General features: G+C 41.9%; 1 protein-coding gene across 2 annotated transcripts in view; it reads right to left on the minus strand.

The window, feature by feature from the left end:
- LOC119457494 (WD repeat-containing protein 11) overlaps positions 1–21,825 on the minus strand; it is a 187,838-nt gene that overhangs the window by 155,594 nt on the left and 10,419 nt on the right. For both annotated transcript variants that reach the window (XM_049665115.1, XM_037719083.2), the window contains exon 4: positions 536–689. In XM_049665115.1, coding sequence (XP_049521072.1) covers positions 536–689 — 154 coding nt within the window. The remainder of the gene's footprint in view (positions 1–535; positions 690–21,825) is intronic.

Consider the following 21,825-nt stretch of genomic DNA (forward strand, 5'->3'; position numbering starts at 1 on the left):
GCACTGGGTCCTCTGGAGGTCACCATTCATGAAAAAAAATTTTTTTGCTTTGTGGACCCGTGTCCATAATAACGCGACAAAAATGCTTGTATTTACCTGTTTCGTCCCCAAAATAGCTGTCCATAGTCCGGACTGCGGGCTTCTATATTAACGGAGCAGAATTGCATGGCGAGAGACCGGTTGGTGAAAATTTCGTCCATATTGCGGGGTGTCCATATTAACGGGGTCCATATTAACAAGACATGACTGTATCAACGATTACATTGCATTCAGTCGTTACTATCAACAATTAGACCCTTCATTGCAGGACCCGTGTCCACTAAAAAGCTCTCTACAACAATTTGCCACTGTACCTCCTGAGGAGCCACACAGTAGATTTAATTATTTAGGCATTTCACTGGAAATGTCGCAGGAGTTGCCTTTCTCTCTTGCTTTTTAAAATAACAGTTTTTTGTTTCCTTCTATGGCAACAATGAGAGTAAGCCATCAAGCACTGAATCATTTCTGGCTTTCTTAGACTGCCATAAGCACTTGCCGAGAACTGTGCGATCCGGCTCCACGAGGGTGCTACGAACTGTAGCCAGGGAGACATCCCACACCAGCACTGTACCAGATGTATCTGCGCTGGCCAGCTTCAGATGATATGGGTTTACCAGGTCGTGGTAATGCAAGTTGCGGGACCAGTTAACCTGCATGTACATGAAAAATAATTGCACGACTATTGCCAACAGTAAACCCATTACAGTCATAATCTAGTTACTTAATGTGCTTTACTTCTTTTATAGTTAAATACTGTTGTGCTTGTGTCACTTTTGCTTGCTCTATTTGTTGATGCACATTACCACACTGTCATGAGTGCACATGCTGGTGTCACAAAAAAGACAACAACAAAGAAACGAGTACACTCATGAAACAGTACAGAAAAAAGACCTAAAAAGAAGAAAATAACAGAGGGACAGTGGGACAGTGGAAAGCCTCATGGCAGAAGCATAAAATGGGAAGGAGGGTGCCACTGTGAAAAAGAAGCCAGAAGGGGAAGGAAACCACGGCAGCAGAAGCAGTCTGTTGGGCTGAAGGACGAAGCTTCGCCTATATCTGGTGCTCCTGAGCCTGCAGCTCTATGTCTAAAGCTGGTGTACGTCGTAGGGATGTCCAGCAGGGATCCAAACACAACCTCTCCGCTCTTCCCGTGTGTTTCTGGGGTGTGTCACCATGAGTATCCCGTCATGCCACATTGTCATGCTGTTCATCTTTAGCAGAAGCACCTCACTCACAGTGGAAACTCGATGCGAGTGTTGCTCCAGTCGTGGAAGTTCTCTGAGGCTCTGCAGTGCACCATGGTGAATCACGACCCTTTACATTTAATTTACCTAGCTTGTGGACAAAGACTTGCTTGACTTCATATCTAAACAGTTGTTAAACATCGTATTTTGTTTATCTTCTAGGTTCTTGGAGACTGAGAGCCATACTGAATGCAGTATGCATGCATGTATCAATCAATCAATCAATCAATCAATCAATTATTACCAACAAACAAACAAATAAACAACAAGCTGCTCTTCGTGTACAAGCTGATGGACTCGAGGGGAAAACAACCGATACTCCAATGCATACCTCAGACCTCCTGCCCTTCATTGCCAAAATTGGAGAGTGGAAGGGTAGGGAGGCCAAATGTAACTCACAGATGAAAAGAAATCGGAGCAAAAACCCACCACACCCACCAATACAAACATTGTAACCACACCTAGTCAGAGCCCAGAGTTGTCCGAGTCAGAGCCCAGAGTTGTCAAAACACAACAAAATATATTCTTCACACAAGGCAGTTACACACACACTTGCACACTTAGGCACTTAGGCAATATAGACACAACACAGTACAATTCAGATGGGTATTAACAAACACAAGAAAATAATTCACGACAAGCACTAAGAGTCCAACACGTAAATTACAAAATGAATAGGAACACTAAGTGTCCAATCGTATTCACCGTGCTGGTCCTGGAGTCAGACGATCTCGGCGTAGCTCGGGGCAAATCTCGAAGAAGGAACTTCTTCCGGAAATGCAGACGCTCGATGAACTCGTCGACTAGCCCTTGCCGGGGAATCCCCTTCTTCCGCAGACGCTCGGTCTTCACGTTACATCACTTCACCGGTGCGGACTGAACTCCCACTGACGATTCTCGCACGGCGGTTATATAGTTTCCATAGGCGTTCTCGAACCTTCCTATCGGAGTCGTGATCTCGCAGCATGGCCAAAGCCTGGGAATCTTCGAGGCTTTTCTCGTACCTTCGACCACCGCTGTCGAAGCGTTGTAAAGGGGGGGGGGTTGATGACTCATCCCGTTGGCGCATGCTCACGCTGTAGTTATCTCTTTCGACTCGCCGGGTGAGAAGGTGTCTCGGCACGCGCGTGTGCTCTCTCTCCCTGGTTAACGTCGCTTCGTCGATGCTCTTCTGGACGCCCAGGCGCCGTTGTTCGCGTTGCTGTTTGAAGCGTATGCGCTCTCCCCCTCTGTTGAAGTTGCCGCAGGGCCAGCGTGTTCTTTCGCTGGCTTGCGTGACACGTGGCGCGCACTTGGATTACGTGCTCTTTTGTGACAAGCAGCAAGACAATTTCTAGATAAATTGAACATAATACTGTCTATGACAATACAAAACTGGGTGTTGTGTTGCATAGCAACAATCAAGCCAAGGTAGTGATTCATTCTTCCAAGGAATAAATGACTGATAGCAACACAACACTATCCCAGTCTTGTGATGATGGTATCTGTGCATAGCAAGACATAAGCTAGGGCTGGAATGAGGCTAGCATGCAGAACGAAGTTGTGGAAATATACTGGTGAAACAGCTTGAGACGCATACATTTGTGGCAGGAAGAGATATAGAGAGGAGAAAAAGTTTCGTGGAATGTAATCCAATGTGCTGTAAGCACTGCTAGCTATACTATGTACTGAAGGCGAATGACCGCGCTTCGATGTCTGGGAAAAGACGACGACGATGAGTGGTGGTTGTTGTTGACGCTCTAGCTCGCGCTTGCCAGTAACCAGACCTGCCTTTCGAATAGCCTTCTACAACGCCACGTCCAGGCCTGCTTGAAGACCAACACCCACATTTTAATGGACAATTATATGGACGTCTTATAAGTGATATGAACAACAACGAAACAATAAGATGTTCCAGATTCCAGAAAATAAGGAAGTTGGACGTAGGAGATGCATTACAGAACACACAGAGAGTTTTGCACAGTAGTAAAGTTTACCCTTGTTTCACACCAACTAGATACAGCATTAATGTCATTATGTAGTACCTCAATGCCAGTGTCACAGTTAACTTTTTGAGAAACAACACGATTGGCCAAAAAGATGAATGTTGGAAATGAATGTAATTATTTGATAGGTATAAGAAAAAGAAGCAGACCTATAACAGGCACCGGATGCATGCCACATTTGACAGGACAAAATGAAGAAACATGGTTATTTGATGCAACAAATTACATACCGTTAATAAAATGACCAAGGTATGAAAAAAATATGCAGATACAATACACTTGTAGGACTGACACAAAGCTTTGGTATGCGTGGGAAGAATAAGGCGATCCGAGGGACTAAATTTTCTTAGTTACAACCACATGAAAAGACATATGGCAGAGTTATGGTGCAGTTTATAAAGCCTAGCTTGATATGTGTTTTCCTAAAAGGGCAATGAAATATCACTTTCAAGTTAACATACAGTGTCCATTTGAAGAACTAATGCATCGCCTTGCTAAGTCAAACGCAGATCTGAAACGGTTAAATGCAGTGTATTTATGGTGCAATGTGGTTACCTGAAAACTGAAAAGTGAAAGTAATGTCCATTTGCCATCGCCAAATGGATGCCTTGAAGTTAGTCTACATACAGTTTTTTTAGTTAGTCCGTACATACAAATTTTGACCACACGCACACACACTTACACACTATACAAAAGTTGTGATGATAATGTGAATACAAAATTCCAAGGGGTAAACGTGTGATGGGATGTGATGGAGTGTAATAAATCAAAGCCCCTTTCTTAATGATTGAATGCAAATCTTTCGCCCATGCAAACTGAATCAAAGTCAAAGTCCAAAGCCAAAGACCACGCAACGAACCCAAGAAATGCTGAGCGACCCGATGCGATGCATATGTGATTTGATTGCTTGTTTAGGATTGTATTTTTTGAACGCTGCAGTTGAATGAAGACACATTTCGTTAAGTTGCATAGCCTTTATTTTAGATCATGTAGCCGTTGATTACACGCACACACTCACACTTTCACGAACTGCATGCCGTTGCCGATACACAGGATGGGCCTTTCGGGCACGATCACGCTCGCGCTTACATTCGCGTACGGCAGCCTCTCCTTCTACCATGCGCTGCACCCGCAACCTACCCATGGCGACGGCCGGGAATGCATTGCGTGACGCGCGTAATGCAATGCAGATACATACAGTTCGTCTGGGTAGCGTGGCGTTGCAGTTACCATTGTTCTTATCGGTACAACTGCAAATGTAAACTGTAGTGTTCTGCGATTGTGTGCGCAGATAGTTCCATTGTGTAAGTTGGCTTTCCTGCAGTGCGTTTTGGCGCACACGGACGAATCAGTGAGACATAGAAAGCTTCGCTTTAATAACCTCAGCACTTAGCTTTAAGCATCGATTATTGTCTCTCCTGGTGCATTTTTCCGTTTTGTCAACAGTGCAAACACACGAGAGCTGCACCGCCTTTGCCTGACATTTGTGCACGTGTGCGAGTTAATTGTGAGAGAGAAATCTGGGGACTGCGCCTAGGTACTATGGAGGAGTACAAGCTTTGCTCTGTTTGTCCCTAGTCGATGGCAATGTGCACTATGTGAGAACTGGCGCTTAACTTCCATTTAAATGGGATCACAGCGGCCAATGCAGGGTCTGTAATAGGGAAGCATCATCATCATGATCAGCTTATATTTATGTCCACTGCAGGACATAAAACAACAAATTCCCAGTAACAACGTCTCATTACTCATTGGTCTGCGGCTGTTAAAGCGGCATTTACCTAAGCCCCCACCCCCAAGCTTTGTGCCAGGTCGCTTCACTCGCCTTGGCAGGAACCCTATGCAACAAACCTGCTGCTGAAGCATAGGTAAAGAAGAGCTACTGTAACAACTATTCATTATTCACTGGTCTGCGGCCGCTTAAGCGACATCTACCTAAGCCTTCATTCCCGCACTTCACTCCCCTTGGCAGGCACCTTCCGTGTCAGGCCCGTTGGTGAAGCACAGGTAAGAAAAATGCGGCAGAACCCATCTCACACTGATTGTCAACGGTAATGCGCAAGCGTTGAATCAATGTAGCGACACAATGTATTGGCACTGTCAAAATTAGTTATGTATGAGGCGGGACTCCTCTTTTGTGCTTCCCTAAGAACACTCGGCACCATCTAGTGCTGCTGCCACAAAGCCCGTGCGTGGCCTCCGAAATGCATGGCATGCCAATGCGTGCAAACGCTGAGAAACATGTCATGCGGCAACCAGGCTCCTCTCTTGCGGTTCTTTTTGGATGCTCTGAGCCATCTAGTGGCACGAACGAGGACGAGAAGTCCATGCGTGGCCCCTGAGACAAGAACCGCGGCGCGCCGGTGCCTGCGAACACTGAGAATTATTCTCTCACTTGCCGCAAACTTAGTGTCACATACTCAGTGACCCAAGTTGGCAAGAGGTTCACTGAAAAGCGGCACATACCCAGTGCATTTGTGGTGGAGCTCGCTAAAGCGTTCGCGTGAAAGGCATTCATTGAAAAGCAGCACCTATACCCAGTGCATTTGTGGCGTAGTTGCTGATGCGTAGGGTTGCTGTTCTTGAGGAAGCCCTGTGACAGGTTTGATTCTGCTCAGCATTGAAGAAATTTATGGGATCTTTTTCGTCATTCTAGAGCAGCATATTCCCAGTGGCACATACCTAGTTACCCAAGTTGGCGTCAAAGACGTTTATTGAAGAGCGCCACACACCTACTGACACATAACCAGTGACCAAGGTTGGCATCAAAGAGGTTCATTGAAGATCAGCACAGACCAAGTGGCAAATACCCAGCGCTCCAAAGAGTTTCTTCGCACAGCGGTACCTACTCGGCTCGCATCGACAGTCACTCAAGTCGGTGTGAAAGAGGTTCATTGGAAAGCGGCATGTATGTACACATTGCCATCTACTCAGCGATCCAAGTTGTTCCGATGGTTGGTTTGCCTGTTACCTCAGCACTGCAGCCCAATGCGCTAACCATTCGACCACGGACTACCAGTGACCCAGGTAAGCAAGAAAATGGTTAGATACTACAAACATACACAGATACATACAACCATAGATAGATAGCCCTCGGAAAGTGCGTGATGTACCCTAAGAATGCGAACGCATTAAAATTACTGCAGAAGCAAAAGGGGTAAATGATATAATAATGCAGATTTAAAAAAAAAAACTGAAAAAAGAGGGGAAAAAGAAAAAGAATCGAACCCGCATTCAAACTACTGATCTTCCAAACATGAGCGGGGTGCTGTGATCGCAACGCCATGCAAGACGAATGGAGGGGGAGCTTACTTCAGAGTATTTATCCGTGGTTGCGTAGCACAGCTTGGCTAGGGACAAACTGGCGAAAACGTGTACACGTCCGTAGTACCTAGGCACAGTCTCCACATTTTCTCTCGCACCTCACACATCTGCACGCGGGTCAGGAAAACGCGGCCTCTCCATTGCATGTCTGCACCATAGACAAAATGAATATGCACGCTCCTGGTCCATCGCCACATCTTACAATACTTAGCGTCGCACATGGTTTCAAGCATTTGCACATGCTTAATGCCATGTTTTTCTGCATATTGCAGTATTTCCTGCTCTGCTTGTTGTTTCTTCTGAGGTGATTCCGTAGATTGCACCTCCGCCATACCGCTCCCACTTTAAAATGCAACATACATATACCTTTGCAAGTGTTTCCTTGTCCTCGGCCACCACCACACCTCTCCTTTCTGCTTTATTAGTTATGTTATTATTGGCTGCTGAGGTGGCGGCAACGCAACATTCCGCTGATCGTTTCCTGTTACCTACGCAGGTTCCTACGAATCCGGCACAGTATACCGCTAACCAGCGGCAGCGCTTTATCTACTGACAATACTTAAGGCGTGTGTGCTTTGCACGAAGATAGAAGAGGACTGGCTTTGTCATCAGAGCGCCACGTGCCGCCTGTGACGAACGCCACCTGTCCATCTCTCCAGGAACCATCAGCAACTGGAAGCTATATAAACTGGGATCACCGCGGAATTCTTCACTTGGCAGCTGAGGTGGTGTCAACGCAACATTCCGCTGACCGTTTCCTGTTACCTACGCAGGTTGGTTGCATTTGCATCACTGCATAGTAATTTAATTTCATATTTTCTTGCCGCAACCACTGCTGCCATTTCAAGATGCCTACTTGTGCTGAGCTAACTAGAGATTTGGATGCAGTGCGAAAGGAAGTTGGAGAGTTGCGTAACAGCGTCGCCCTATTTAACGAATTTTTTGAAACAATGAAGACTAAGCAGGAAGTTCTAGTGAAAAAAAATAGGAGCTCTCGCGAACGAACGAGCAGCTAACAAAACAGGTTGCTGAATTGCAACAATACTCGCGCATGAACAATGTGGAAATCAAGGGTGTGCCGGAAACAAAGGGCGAGAGCTGTGAAGCAATTCTGCAACAGATCGCAGAAAAAATTGGTTGTCCCGTGAGTCCTGCAGAGATTGATGTTGTGCACAGGGTCCCTGCTAAAGGTGGCCCGAACATTATTGCGCATTTCTGTTCTCGACAAAAGAAGGCTGAATTTGCTACAAAGGCTAGGAAGGCGCGTCTGTCAACCAGGTCCATTGGCATAACGAATCAGGATAAGCCCATATTCGTGAACGATCACCTGACTCCGGAGAACAAGCGGCTGTTTGCTCAAGCACTGGCTCTTAAGAAAGAAAAGCAGTGGCAGTTCCTTTGGGTCGACAACTGCCGTATCAAAGCAAGAAAGTCTACAGACAGTCGAGTGTACCGCATCTCTGGAGTCGATGATCTGGCCATTTTTACGTAAAAGCACTATCGCATGCCTGGTTGATTGTGAACCAGCATGGCGTCACACACTGTTAACGAGCTGAAGCAACTTCTTAGTTGTTCATCCACTTTTCGCATTTCCATCATACATTTTAACGTCCGAAGCTTACCCAAAAATTTTGATGATATGGTTAATTTTCTTACTTTAACCAATCACCACTTCTCACTCATATGTCTATCAGAAACATGGCTATCTGCAGCTGATGATAACCTATTTTCCATCCCGGGCTATCAAACAGAATTTTCTCATCGTCTGGCTGACTGCCACGGTGGATCGGCTATATTTATTTCTAACACATTATCATATAAACGCCGTGCTGATATCACATTTTCCATGGCTAAATGCGAATCAGTTGGGCTTGAATTTGACGATGACTTTCTTCCGTCTAACAAAAGAACTATCATTGGTTCAATTTACCGTTCCCCATCATCATCTTAGATGACTTTTGTGGTGAACTTGATAGTATACTCGACTCGTTTGTTACGAAAAATTATAATGTAATTATTGTAGGGGACATTAACATTAACATCATAAATATCAACGATAGTTCCTGTGTAAAGTACTCCAAGTGCTTCATTGGACATGGCTTGGATTCTCTACTGGATTCTCCGACGCGATGTGCTCCTTCCGGTCGGAAAACGCTTATTGACCACATACTCAGTAACGTCATGTCTGATCAAAAACCTCGTGTGGTGAATTTTAATCTGACGGACCATTATCCGGTTTTTCTCTTATTGAATACTCAAAATAAATGTAAAAATAAAATGGTTAATAAGTGTTCTTTTGATTCTGTGAAATTTGCGGATATGGTATCCCGCTCTGACTGGGGGCTGTTATCTGAAAAGTCATGTGTTACCAAAGCAATCATTAATTTGACTGAGAAACTAACATATATCATAAACACATGTACGCCTGTATCCTCCATATCTCGTTGGTATTCTACCCCCAGAAACCCGTGGATCACTAGAGGCCTACTGCGCAGTATAAATAAAAAAGATAATCTTTACAAAAAAGTAAAACTCCAGCCATTTAACCTCGCCCTAAGGGCCCGTTTAAATTGTATTCACAAACTCTCACCATCTTACTGAAACAGGCTAAAAGAACCTACTACCAAAATAATGTGCTCGAAAATGGGAATGACTGCAGAAAGAATTGGAACGTAATAAAAGAATTTTTAAATCTAAATCAACAGGAGGTGCTTATAACAGAATTTACCGACGGCACGAGCACTATAACTAATCCTAAAGCTGTCGCCAATTCTTTTAATGAATCATCCAATTCTTTTAATGAATCATTTTTCAAGAGCCCTGCATCCGTTGTCACTAACTTGCCTAGGTTGTCTCGCTCGCCTCACTCTTTTTTCCTAAAACCCACTTCACCAGATGAAGTTCTTTGCACTGTAATAAGTCTGAAGACCACAGGCTGTGGCCTAGATTCGATTTATCCATCTAAAATCAAACTTGTTGCTCGTGAGTTATCTTTTGTTCTTTCTGATATTATTAGCACTGCATTTCGTACCGGCGTTTTTCCAACGAGTCTCAAACAAGGAAAAGTAACACCTGTATTTAAAAAGGGAGATCGAGATGTTTTTTCTAATTATCGCCCTATTACCATCCTCCCATTTTTTAGCAAGGTAATTGAAAAGCTCATTGTTAATCGCCTAACAAACTACCTAACAAAATTTAGCCTTTTGACACCCTAAGCAGTTTGGTTTTCGTGCTAAATTCTCAACCGAATTAGCGTTGATAAAACTAACTGACAGCATAAAGCAGTTTATCGATAATGGGCTATGAGCAGGGGTGGTATTTGTTGATTTAACTAAAGCTTTCGACACTATTAACCATGCAATTTTGTATGCTAAACTTGAATCCCTCGGAATTTCTGGGCCTGCTTTAGCCCTTTTGAAAAGCTACCTTACTAACAGAACCCAGGTTGTTAGTTACGGAAGTGTTTTATCATCTCCAATAACAACTAACCAGGGCGTTCCACAAGGATCAATTCTGGGTCCTCTATTATTCCTTATCTACATTAATGACTTACCATCATCACTTAATGCTTCTGACTGCATCCTCTATGCTGATGATACAACGATATTCATTAGTGATAAAGACATTAACAGTCTACTAATAAAGTTAAATGAGGATGTCACGAATCTTGTTTCTTGGTGTAAGGATAACTTGCTAAATGTAAACCCTGTTAAAACAAAGTTCATGTTATTTCACTCGTCCCAAAAAACGCTTACAATAACCCCTGAACTATACATACACAAATGCATTATTACTCCCTCTAATTGTATTACTTTTCTAGGCGTTACATTAGACTCTCAACTTAAATACAACATTCACATTAATTCTCTTATTAAGAAGATTGCTTTTGGCATCCGCGTGCACATTCGAACAAGACATTTTTTTCAGCAACATATTCTAAAATCGCTTTACTATGCTTTCATTAACAGTCACCTTACTTACTGTATTTCATCATGGAGCAACACATAGCACACACCTGACATCCCTCAATCACCTTCACAACTGGGCAGTCCGAATAATTGCCCATAGTTCATTCACCGCATCAGCGCCACCCATTTTTCGCACTCTTAAAATTCTACCATTAACCTGCACATTTCAATTCAAACTAGGTCTTTTATTGTTTAGAAGTAGAAACTGTGACATTCTTACTGAGCTACTTCCCCCAACGCTACTTTACAATACAAATAACACACGGTTTTCTGAAAATAATAACCTCTTGCTTCCAAAAGTAAACACTAACTACGGTAAAATGACAGCCTTCTTTTCTGCAATTTCATTTTGGATTTCTCTGCCGTCAAATATTAAATCAAGCCCTTCGCTACACTGTTTCCGTCGGCTTCTAAAACAGTTTTTACTAACAACATACGTTAACTAATACATATATATGTATATATATATATATATGTGTATATATGCGCATACATTATGGTTTATCAACTTTTTATTGTTTTTCTCGGTTTGTGTTCCTATATTATTAGCTGTATATACATTAATGTTGTTGCCGTGTTGGATTGCGCGCGGTTGATGTTATATAATCATTATATTCCTATTAAATTATTCTTATGTTTGAAATTACATATGTATTCCAAAGTAAAATTATTGTTGCTTTTTTCTGTGTAATCTTCAACTACCGGATGATTGATTAAATACTTCTATTTTGTTTATTTGCATTTTTCCATAATCGCAAGCCTTAGGTGATGTGATACTATTTTATTCATTTACTTTGGTTATATTGATTTGTATTTTCCCGCTATTTTTACCTTAGTTGCTAATCGTATGCTCTACATTTTTATGCATGTACTAACAGGAGGTCCCCCGGACAGTTTTACTTTGGGACCTCCTTCTGTATTACTATTACTTTGTAACTGTATTAATGTGTAATAATAAAATGATTGATTGATTGATGTAAGGTTTTATTTGTCGGAGTCATGAGGGAGAAAGGAGAAAAGTAGAAAAGAAAGCAAGAAAAGTAGAAAGTTACCTATAAAGAAAGGGGTCAGGCAAGGAGACACAATCTCTACAATGCTATTCACTGCATGCTTAGTATTCGAGCTCTTAGACTGGGAAGGCTTAGGAGTGAGGATCAACGGCGAATATCTCAGCAACCTTCGGTTTGCAGATGACATTGTCCTATTCAGCAACAATGGAGACGAATTACAGCAAATGATTGAGGACCTTAATCGAGAAAGTGTAAGAATTGGGTTGAAGATGAATATGCAGAAGACAAAGAGAATGTTCAATAGCCTGGCAAGGGAACAAGAATTCAGGATCGCCAGTCAGCCTCTAGAGTCTGTAAAGGAGTACGTTTATCTAGGTCAATTACTCACAGGGGACCCCGATCACGAGAAAGAAATTTACAGAAGAATAAAATTGGGTGGGAGTGAATACGGCAGGCATTGCCAAATCCTGACTGGGAGCTTACCACTGTCGTTGAAAAGACAAGTGTACAATCATTGCATTCTACCGGTGCTAACATATGGGGCAGAAACTTGGAGGTTAACAAAGAAGCTTGAGAACAAGTTAAGGACTGCACAGAGAGCGATGTAACGAAAAATCTTGGGACTAACGTTAAGAGACAGGAAGAGAGCAGTGTGGATCAGAGAACAAACGGGGATAGCCAATATTCTAGTTGACATTAAGCGAAAGAAATGGAGTTGGGCAGGCCATGTAATGTGTAGGATGGATAACGAATGGACCATTAGGGTTACAGAATGGATACCAAGAGAAGGGTAGCGCAGTCGAGGTCGGCAGAAAACCAGATGGGATGATGAAGTTAGGAAATTTGCAGGCGCAAGTTGGAATACGCTAGCGCAAGACAGGGGTAATTGGAGATCGCAGGGAGATGCCTTCGTCTTGCAGTGGACATAAAATATAGGCTGCTGCTGATGATGATGAAGGTTTTATGGCACAATAGCAACTAAGGCTATGATGCGCCAGCTTTTCTGCTTTATGACGGCTGGACTAGAGTATGTGCATGCGAAAGAAGCATGTGCATACTCCAGCCCAACGATGGCCTAACACACATCTCTTCCCACACGTCTATAGGTGGCATTGCTCCCACGCATCTGGTAGCATCTGCGAGTGTTTGCCCTCTTTGCCCTCTCTGAAACATTAGAACTTGGCCACTGTACAGTCTTTCTAGGTGGCATTGGCAGTCTGCTCTACTTGGCAAGAACTTCAGCACAGAAGGGCACACAATATCGAGGGGTTTGAAAAATAAAGCTTCATTTTAAAAGCCCAGGATAAAGGTTTCATTTGCTAAGCTTATAGAGACATAACTCGTTACATACTTTATTGAAAGCTTCGGAAAAATCAAGAAAAATGCAGTCCATGCACAAACTACTATCAATAAAATAAGTAGAAACCGGAACTTCAGGCAAAATGCCAAGTTCATCCCTTACATCCTTAAAGTTCCTATTTAACAGATAAGCATAAACTATGGGTCTAGAAACATTTTAGTGGCATTTTTATTGTGCCTATATTGAATTTTCAGAGACTAAAAATCCCTTTTTTCATGCTTTGTCCTAGCCTTATTTTGTTTATAATGTTATCATCAGTTGGGAGCTTGGCTGAGGACAGTCAAATTATTACCACAAACACTCTGCCGGGGTAAGGCTGCTATTAATAGCTTTGCAGGAGACAAGAGCATTGCAGTGAATAAGGCCCAAAGTGTGCTATGCGATAATACACTTGGAGGTGATTTAGCTTACTTGTGCGCTCACTTCACGTTTTGACCAACATCGTCGAGACCCTTGAATGCCTAGGTGTGACCCTGACCCAGAATGTGGCGCTCATTTAAGGCGTTTAGGAAAGGTTTGCCACCATCCCCATTGGATCTGTTGCTGATAGAGTTTGTTTGAAACTCCAATTTGCCTCGAACAAAAATCCTGGCTTTTTGGTACTGAAAGAAAAAAGTTCTGAACAGTGAACATTTGGAATTCAAGAGGGCGTTGGTTCTGAAGTACAAATATGCGCCCCGAACAGCGGATGTTGAGCATTAGTTTTTTGCATATAAACCAATACTTCGTGAAAAAAGGTGCAACATGAATCCCAACAATCTTGAGAGAGTGCTTGCTTGTTATTGGTTTCGTCCACAACTTTTCTCGTGGTGTCTTGTCATACTAAATTTCAGATAAATCTTGTAAACTACATAACCTGCCTCATTCTGTTTAAAATAAAGTGAATTTCTCTCAACAGGGGTTAGTGAGCTTTCTTCCTTAGGAAATCATAATTTATCCTGTTGCACAGCGGAAGTTTCATTATTTGTGGCTAAAATACCTAAAGGACAGTATGAACGAGAAGAAAGGGAACAGAGGGGCCCGATTTTTATTAATCATATCATAAGAAGTCAACAAACTACTATCAAGGACAGTATGTGGCACATATACCGGGTGTTCATTTATAAATTTTACGGAATGTTTAAAAATCGCCTGTGGCAGGTAGCATAATTCTTATTGTTGAGCTGGGTTATTCGATGAGGCGAACATTAGTAGCACGAGAAATCGAAACACATATTCAACTAATTAACAAAAATTCACTAATGACTTCTTAGTTAATTCCTTTGCGACACATAGTGCAATATACGAATTGTAGCCAGTGAGCTTGTCAGGCATATCCACTTGGAATGAATTTCTAGAATGACACCAGTTTCGAGATATCTGCCATCAAACTCACCGTAAAAATCTATTATTGTAGCACTCACTTTTTTACCAAAATGCTGTTTTATGCATTGAAGCAAAAAACTAACTGGAAGTTACATGTATTTCGTCCCACACTTTGGAAATAATATCTTGGATCTGGTGCTATCCTGGAAATTAATTTCAAGTGCGTGCGTTTTGCAAAATCACCTGCTACAATTTGTAAATTGCAATATGTGTCATAAAGTAATTAACTAAGAAGTTCATTCAATTTTTGTTAATTAGTTGACTGTGTGTTTCAATTTCTCGTGCTACTAATGCCCGCCTCTTCGAATAACCCAGCTCAACAATCAGAATTATGCTACCTGCCACGGGCGATTTTTAAAAATTCCGTAAAATTAAAAAATGAACACCCGGTATATTTTAGACGTTTATATAACTGCGCTCGTGGTGTCGTGTGTGTTTCTTTCGTGTGTCCTCGTTTTTTTGCGCAGTTATATAAACGTCTAAAAGCCATGAACCAACTAGCCCGCCAGAACGTCCTACCCGGTATATGCCTTAATTGTTGCCCTACCGTGCCCACTAAGGATTGTTAGCCCACTAATGATGGTTTCGAGCACCGTTTTCGAGACCTTCCGTGCCACTCACGAGCCCACTTTGCCATATAAAGTAGAATCTTGTTGATATGATTCTGCATAATACGTTCTTCGGGATAATACGTTTCTTTTTCTTTTCCCAGTAATACAATTTGGTTGGATAATACATTGGATAGTTCAATTTTTGGACGATACGCTTTATTTCCCGGTTCCCGTGAAGATCGTATCAACCAGAGTTCACTGTAACTACTAGCATAAGAACTACAGTTTCGTTTTTTATACAGTTCTATTTTTTTTTTCAAACATGGTGCCGATTCATGAATGGGCTAAGAAGACATGGAAGTTTGAAGGAGAAAATGGTCACTCCCACAAACCCTGCACGTGCTTCAAGAAATCGCGAGTATCATGAATCTGATGTGTCTGAAGTTGATTTTTTTTCAATTACCCGAGCAACAGCAAGTCAGAGGGTGCTACCTTTTCATATTAATTAAATCTGGAGAGTGATGACGGTGGGTGCACCACAAGTTTGGGATCTTCCACCATCTAAAGCCATTCATCACTAGCCAGTTAAAATAAATACATACCGGAATTTGAAGAAATGCAACATCAGTGAAAGGTAGCAAAAATTAAGAACTCACCGAGACTTGCAACGTTCACCTGGTGTTTTACATTAAGGTTTACATTGCCACATGGCATGCACAACTATAGGGCTTCTGGCTAATTTTTTGTAATGGTTGTAATGTGCTAGACAAAATTTTGATTTCTCCACAGATAGTGGCTACTGGATGACAAAACACTTTGTATATTTCACAACCTTTATATCCTTTTTTTTTGGTACAAGAATATTTTAACAAGTTTTCTTCAATTTTACTCTACAATCTTGTTTTTGCCAATTAAAATGTTACGTTACCGCATAGAACTCGTTAATAAAGCTTCTGTGAATCGAAAGCAGAATTACTCTGCTTTCTTTTTATGCCTTGCATTCAATTTTGATTGCAATATTTTCTTTAAAAAAAAAGTAATGACCTACAAAATGCAGCCATTTCCCCCACAGTAGGAAGAGTTAAATTATCTTTGAATACAAAATGTGAGAACAAGGCAAGTTTCAGAACAGTAAACCTTCATTATAATGAAATCAGTTTATTTGAAATATTGCTATATTCAAAGTTCTACAAGGTCCCAAATGCAGTGCGTGCATTTTACATTGGATTATTTGAAGTTGAGTGGCACCAGACTCTGCTTAGTATGTAGCTGCAAATCAACACGAGACAGCTTGGTGCAGTGAACAATGTAACCCTTTGCTCTTCTTTGTGTCTCACCTTGTACAGGAAAAAAGAGCGCTGCAAAGAGCACTGAAAAGGCCACTTTGTCACTTTCCCACAATCATGACCAACAGATGAAGCAGCTGCTGATGGCCATCAGCAAAATATAGCCTCCGACATATCACCCCTATTGAGTATGGCTTTATTTCAATATGCTATATCATATGGACAAGTGAAACATGAACATGTAATTATAAAGCAGAACAGCTCTTACGGATAATAACACATGAAGTCCTCAAAACAAAAAGAAATATTGCATTCTAATTAGCCCCAACTTGACTGCATTTGATTTGTCCAAAAAGGTATGTTTTACGAGCCTCCAGATTGCTAGAGTACACTTCCTGTGCTACTATGGCTCTTTTATAGCCTCTCTGCTTTTAACAAAATACTACTTATAACAACTTCCATGTCCTGTCCCAATGATTTCATTATAACAAGGGTTTACTGTATTCTTACAAGGAATACTGGTCAAAGAAGTTGGAATATTGTCATGAAGAAAATCTTCCTTTACCAAACTTGTCAATATGTGCCACATTCCTGACCTTCCAATCTGCAAGAAGCTGATAGGTGCCCAAATACTGCTGAAATAGTTGAAAGTATAATAGAACAATAAGTGACTATGCTTTTTAAATACCTGGTGCTGACTTAAAAATATATGGTCGGCATCAGGGCTTGATAAGCCCTTCAGTTTCTTTATTATATCTGCTATGCCATGCAGTTCAGCAGTAATGCTGTCCACAGGTAATAATTTTAACATACAAAATATGGAAGCAGAGGGCTAAAAAAAAAAATTCACTGACGATTACGATACTCCATAATGTGAAATTTGAGCACAGCTCTATACGCGTTTTCATTTCGCTATATATTGGCTGGTGCGAAGAATCTGTCTTACGCAGCAGCCGTTGCCGACAAAACTCCGCTCACGCAGTACTTTGTTTCCATACAGACGACATGCGCTACTCTGGCGCCATCTCATAGCCATTGTCACCGCAGAGCCAGTCTTGCGCGGCACTATCCTTTTCTTCTCATGCTTTCACCACACCCTCTTCCTCCGCTTTCCCCCTCATGGTTCTGCTGCAGCCTCCTCCTCACGCTTTCTTTGCTATCGCAGTCTTTCATCTCCTGCTGCGCTCCGCATTCGCTTTCATCCTTCACTGCGCTCGTTCACTCAGTAATGATGGACAATGCTCGCCGCAGGTATGGGCCCCGCCTAAGAGCTGCACTCTTCAGCAAAATATTGGAATTTCCTACAAAGGGACCTTCATTGCCATGTACAGTTGATTCATTGCAATCAGTTAACACAATAAAACTCTCCTTAAATGTATCGATAATGTGCCAATACATCCGCAGATCTTCAAAAAGAATAGCTGTAAACGTATTACATTGAGAAATATCATGTTAAGCAAGCTTTAAAACCATTATCTAGTCGTTATTAGCATCTCTATATGCTTTCTACTGCTTAGATGAATGTGACTATCTTGGTTTAAGTACAGACACTTTTTTTTTCATTTAGACAACTTTTATGCAAGCGCAGTACCACAGTGCTCTTGGATTAGACAATAGAATATGTGACAAATTTTTGGTGCATGCCTCCTTTCAGTAGCTCTCCAGAAGGTTCTTTTTCTATGTAGGCCAGTTGCTGTGGAAAGCTTCCCAAACGGTGGCATAAGCTTTTTTTTGCGTGTCCTGCTGATCAACCCTTTAACTGGTTTTCTCCTCACTGCCTACCACAATCAGTTGACCTGTTGTCAAGATAATCTTATGTGTGAAGTGCTAATGTTAATGAAAGTGCATAACCAGGAGGACATGTGGATGATTGCTAACTTTTAACTGTTGTGGTTAATTTTGAAGCAACACTTATACATACAGAAACCAGAAAAACTCCAATAACTGAAAGGTCAAGGAAAGAAAACAAGAAAGCATAAACATTAGAAAAAAAGAGAAAAAAAGAAGAGAAAGGCTGAGGTTTAATTCTTGTAAACCTAGTTATCACGAGAGAAAGGTCTCTTTGGCTTGGTTTTGCAAAGACTATGCACACAGTGTTTCATTAATGCACGCTTTTGCGCTTGGTAAGTTTCTCTATAACGTGTTAATCTGGCCTCCGTTTGCTCTGGTGTTTCAGCAGCCAACTTTGCCTTTGCTTGAGATTTTGCTGCCTGCCGTCTAGCTATATCTACTGGATGATTGGATTGAGCCTGTCGCTTGCGCTGAAGCACATGCACAGACAGACCAGCTGGTGCACTATCCATGGCGAGACTGAGCGACCAAGTGCCAGCGAAGCAGCCGTTAAACCCTCGCCTAGTCACGTGGTACAGCAGCGGTGAGGCTCCGAGCAAGTGCAGCTGTGACGCCAGTCTGCAGCAGATCACGTGGTGTGACGTCATACCTGCCACACTTGCGTTCCAGTGACTCTCTCCGACGGCTCAAGGTCATTGGGACGCGATGAATGCTCTGGCGAGACATGACGTAATAGAGCTTTCGCTCTAAAAAAAAAAAAAAAAAAAATCAACAACAACGTGCATCTCTGTGCATGCTTGTCCATGCTTTCAAGTTACAATTTCAACGGAAGGCTTGCCGATAGATTCCTCTTTCCATGCTATCAGAGTAGCCTTACTGATGGTTATGTGTGTGTGATCATCGTCATGCCTGCTGACCACACAGCTACTCCCAAACACTGTACTGCATCCACAATCACAGCAGTGAGGCACCAGGAGGCTCTCTCCCACTTTGCACATTGTTGTAGTGTGCACTAGGTCCTTCAATGTCACTCAACTCAACAATGAGTGAACTAGGTCTACTTGCAGCTACATATTTGTTCTCGGTACTGTGCAACTATAATAGAATTTCATCATCAAAATTGACGATTGCATTGGTCTTCTTTAGCGTACATCTTATTCCTGTCAATGCCAAGTCTCATTCTTGCCAATTTTGACTCCTAATTATTACAATGTTAGAATTTTGAATGCCATTTTCTGCTTGTCAATCAATATTAACGGATGAACCAACTTGGCATAATCTGTAGTTCGATAATTACATGCTCTGTTTATTAGATCCTTTATTTATTTGGAAAGCATGCCGGTTTTTTGCTGTAGTGCTCCATTTCCAACTTCAATGGCAGCCTCTGAAATTATTTTGGATACTCTCATTCACTGCCTGTATGCTATTTAGATGCTCTTGTTATAAAGTCACAGACTTGTTTATAAGTGCAAGCCTATTCCTCTGCTTTTCCCTTAACTGCTCTCAGGTTGATAACTTGCCATCTTTCTCATTCCAAAATAAGGCTAACTGTAGACCTTACTAGCCAGTGGTCACTACACTTTACTTTACCCAACACTTCTACATCCTGCACAATTTAGGGATCTTTACATTTGAAGATGGAGTTTGCTTTACGTAAAAGGTACTATCGACCAAGAATGTTTACGGACCACGGAATCTCAGAAAACGCTAAATATCCGAGCAGCCTTTAAAAGTAGCCAGTAAAACCGCACATCACAATGTTGTTCACATATACCAGTAGAGGCTGGAAATGGGAATATCAGGCTGCGTTTTGAGGCTGCGGAGATATTTAGCTTTCTGTCAGATACCTTGGTCCGTAAACTTTTTTGGTCGATAGTACATTTTGTTATGATGTGCTGTAAGCCATTGCTATGAAATGCTGCTGAATAGAGTGTTGCCTTGCTTGTTTTATTCAGTGAGTAGTATTTACTGTAGTTCACCAGTGTAACATTATATGAAATAGAGGCTGATGATGATGATTTACATTTTAATGTTTTCACTAATGTCAATCTGGTTGTTCGTATCGACGATGTTTCAGAGGTACATTGTGATTGTTGAAACACCATGACACAGCACTATACACACAAGGATTGAAATGTGAGAACGCCATTGCTGATGCAGTGTACATGTGGGTATAAGTGACAACACTTGAAGTACAATATGTTTGGTACAATGTTTGTGGTGACGTCACATTCTTGCCTTGCTTGTAACTGACGTTCTCAATCCTCAGTGGTTTTGGCAGCGGTGAATGCACACTCCCATTCTTGTCTTGCTTGGACTACAATTACCCCCTCTATATGGCTTTCATAGATTATGAAAAGGCATTTGATTCAGTAGAGATACTAGCAGTCATAGAGGCATTGCGGAATCAAGGAGTACAGGGGGCATACATGAATATCATGGGAAATATCTACAAAGATTCCACAGCTACATTGGTTCTCCACAAAAAAAGTAGAAAATTACCTATCAAGAAAGGGGTCCAGGCAAGGAGACACAATCTCTCCAATGCTATTCACTGCTTGCTTAGAACAAGTATTCAAGCTCTTAGACTGGCAAGCCTTAGGAGTAAGGATCAACGGCGAATATCCAGCAACCTTCGGTTTGCAGATGACGCTGTCCTGTTCAGTAATGATGGGGACGAATGGCAACAAATGGTTAAGGACCTTAACCGAGAAAGTGTAAGAGTGGGGTTCAAGATTATTATGCAGAAGACAAAGATAATGTTCATTAGCCTGGCAAGCAAAAAATAATGATTATTTTATGGGTTTTTAAGTGCCAAAACCACGATCTGATTATGAGGCATGCCATAGTGGGGGACTCCGGAATAATTTGGACCACCTGGGGTTCTTTATTGTGCACCTAAATCTAAGTACACAGGTGTTTTCAGGATAGCCAGTCAGCCACTAGAGTCTGTAAAGGAGTTTGTTTATCTAGGTGAATTACTCACAATGGACCCTGATCATGAGAAGCAAATTTACAGAACAATAAAATTGGGTTGAAGTTTAACTTGGAGATTAACGAAGAAGCCCAAGAATAAGTTAAGGACGGCACAAAGAGCGATGGAATGGAAAATGTTAGGCCTAACGTTAAGGGACAGGAAGAGAGCGGTGTGGATCAGAGAACAAACTGGGATAGCCGATATTCTAATGGACATTAAGAGAAAAAAATGGAGCTGGGCAGGCGATGTAATGAGTAGGATGGATAACTGGTGGACCATTAGAGTTATAGAATGGGTACCAAGAGAAGGGAAGCGCAGTCGAGAATGGCAGAAAACTAGGTGGGGTGATGGAGTTATGAAATTTGCAGGCGCAAGTTGGAATCGGCTAGCGCAAGACAGGGCAATTGGAGATCGCAGGGAGAGGCCTTCATCCTGCAGTGGACATAAAAATAGGCTGATGATGATGATTTATAAATATATAAAAAACTGCAGCTTGCTTTGTAAACAAAACACAATTGCACTGAATTATGGCGCAGTCAACAAAATTAGGAGGGTATCAACCAAAGTATCAACAGCCCGGGAGCTTGTAAAACATATATTGAAACAAAGCTGTACTAGGTAGTAGCAACATAGCCAGTGGCAATACGCTGTTGATGCCTGTGAGATGCTGCCTTGTCTATTGCTTATGATTACATGATGCAGTCAGTACAGAGGAGCTGTTGCCACATGGGGGAGTGGCCTTCGTAGCACTTTCTACCTTTCCAAATTAACTTGAGGAAAAGCAAAGGGTTACCGTCAATCCTGCACCGCGCAATCCTGTGCGGATTTCCGGCTCCACACTTCATTTTAAGGCGGCCCCAACACAACTCTACTTTGAATAACCCAGTCTAAGATCCATGCATTCTTATCATCAACCACAACTTAA

Source organism: Dermacentor silvarum, chromosome 1 (genome assembly GCF_013339745.2).
Source record: "Dermacentor silvarum isolate Dsil-2018 chromosome 1, BIME_Dsil_1.4, whole genome shotgun sequence".
Taxonomy (NCBI): domain Eukaryota; kingdom Metazoa; phylum Arthropoda; class Arachnida; order Ixodida; family Ixodidae; genus Dermacentor; species Dermacentor silvarum.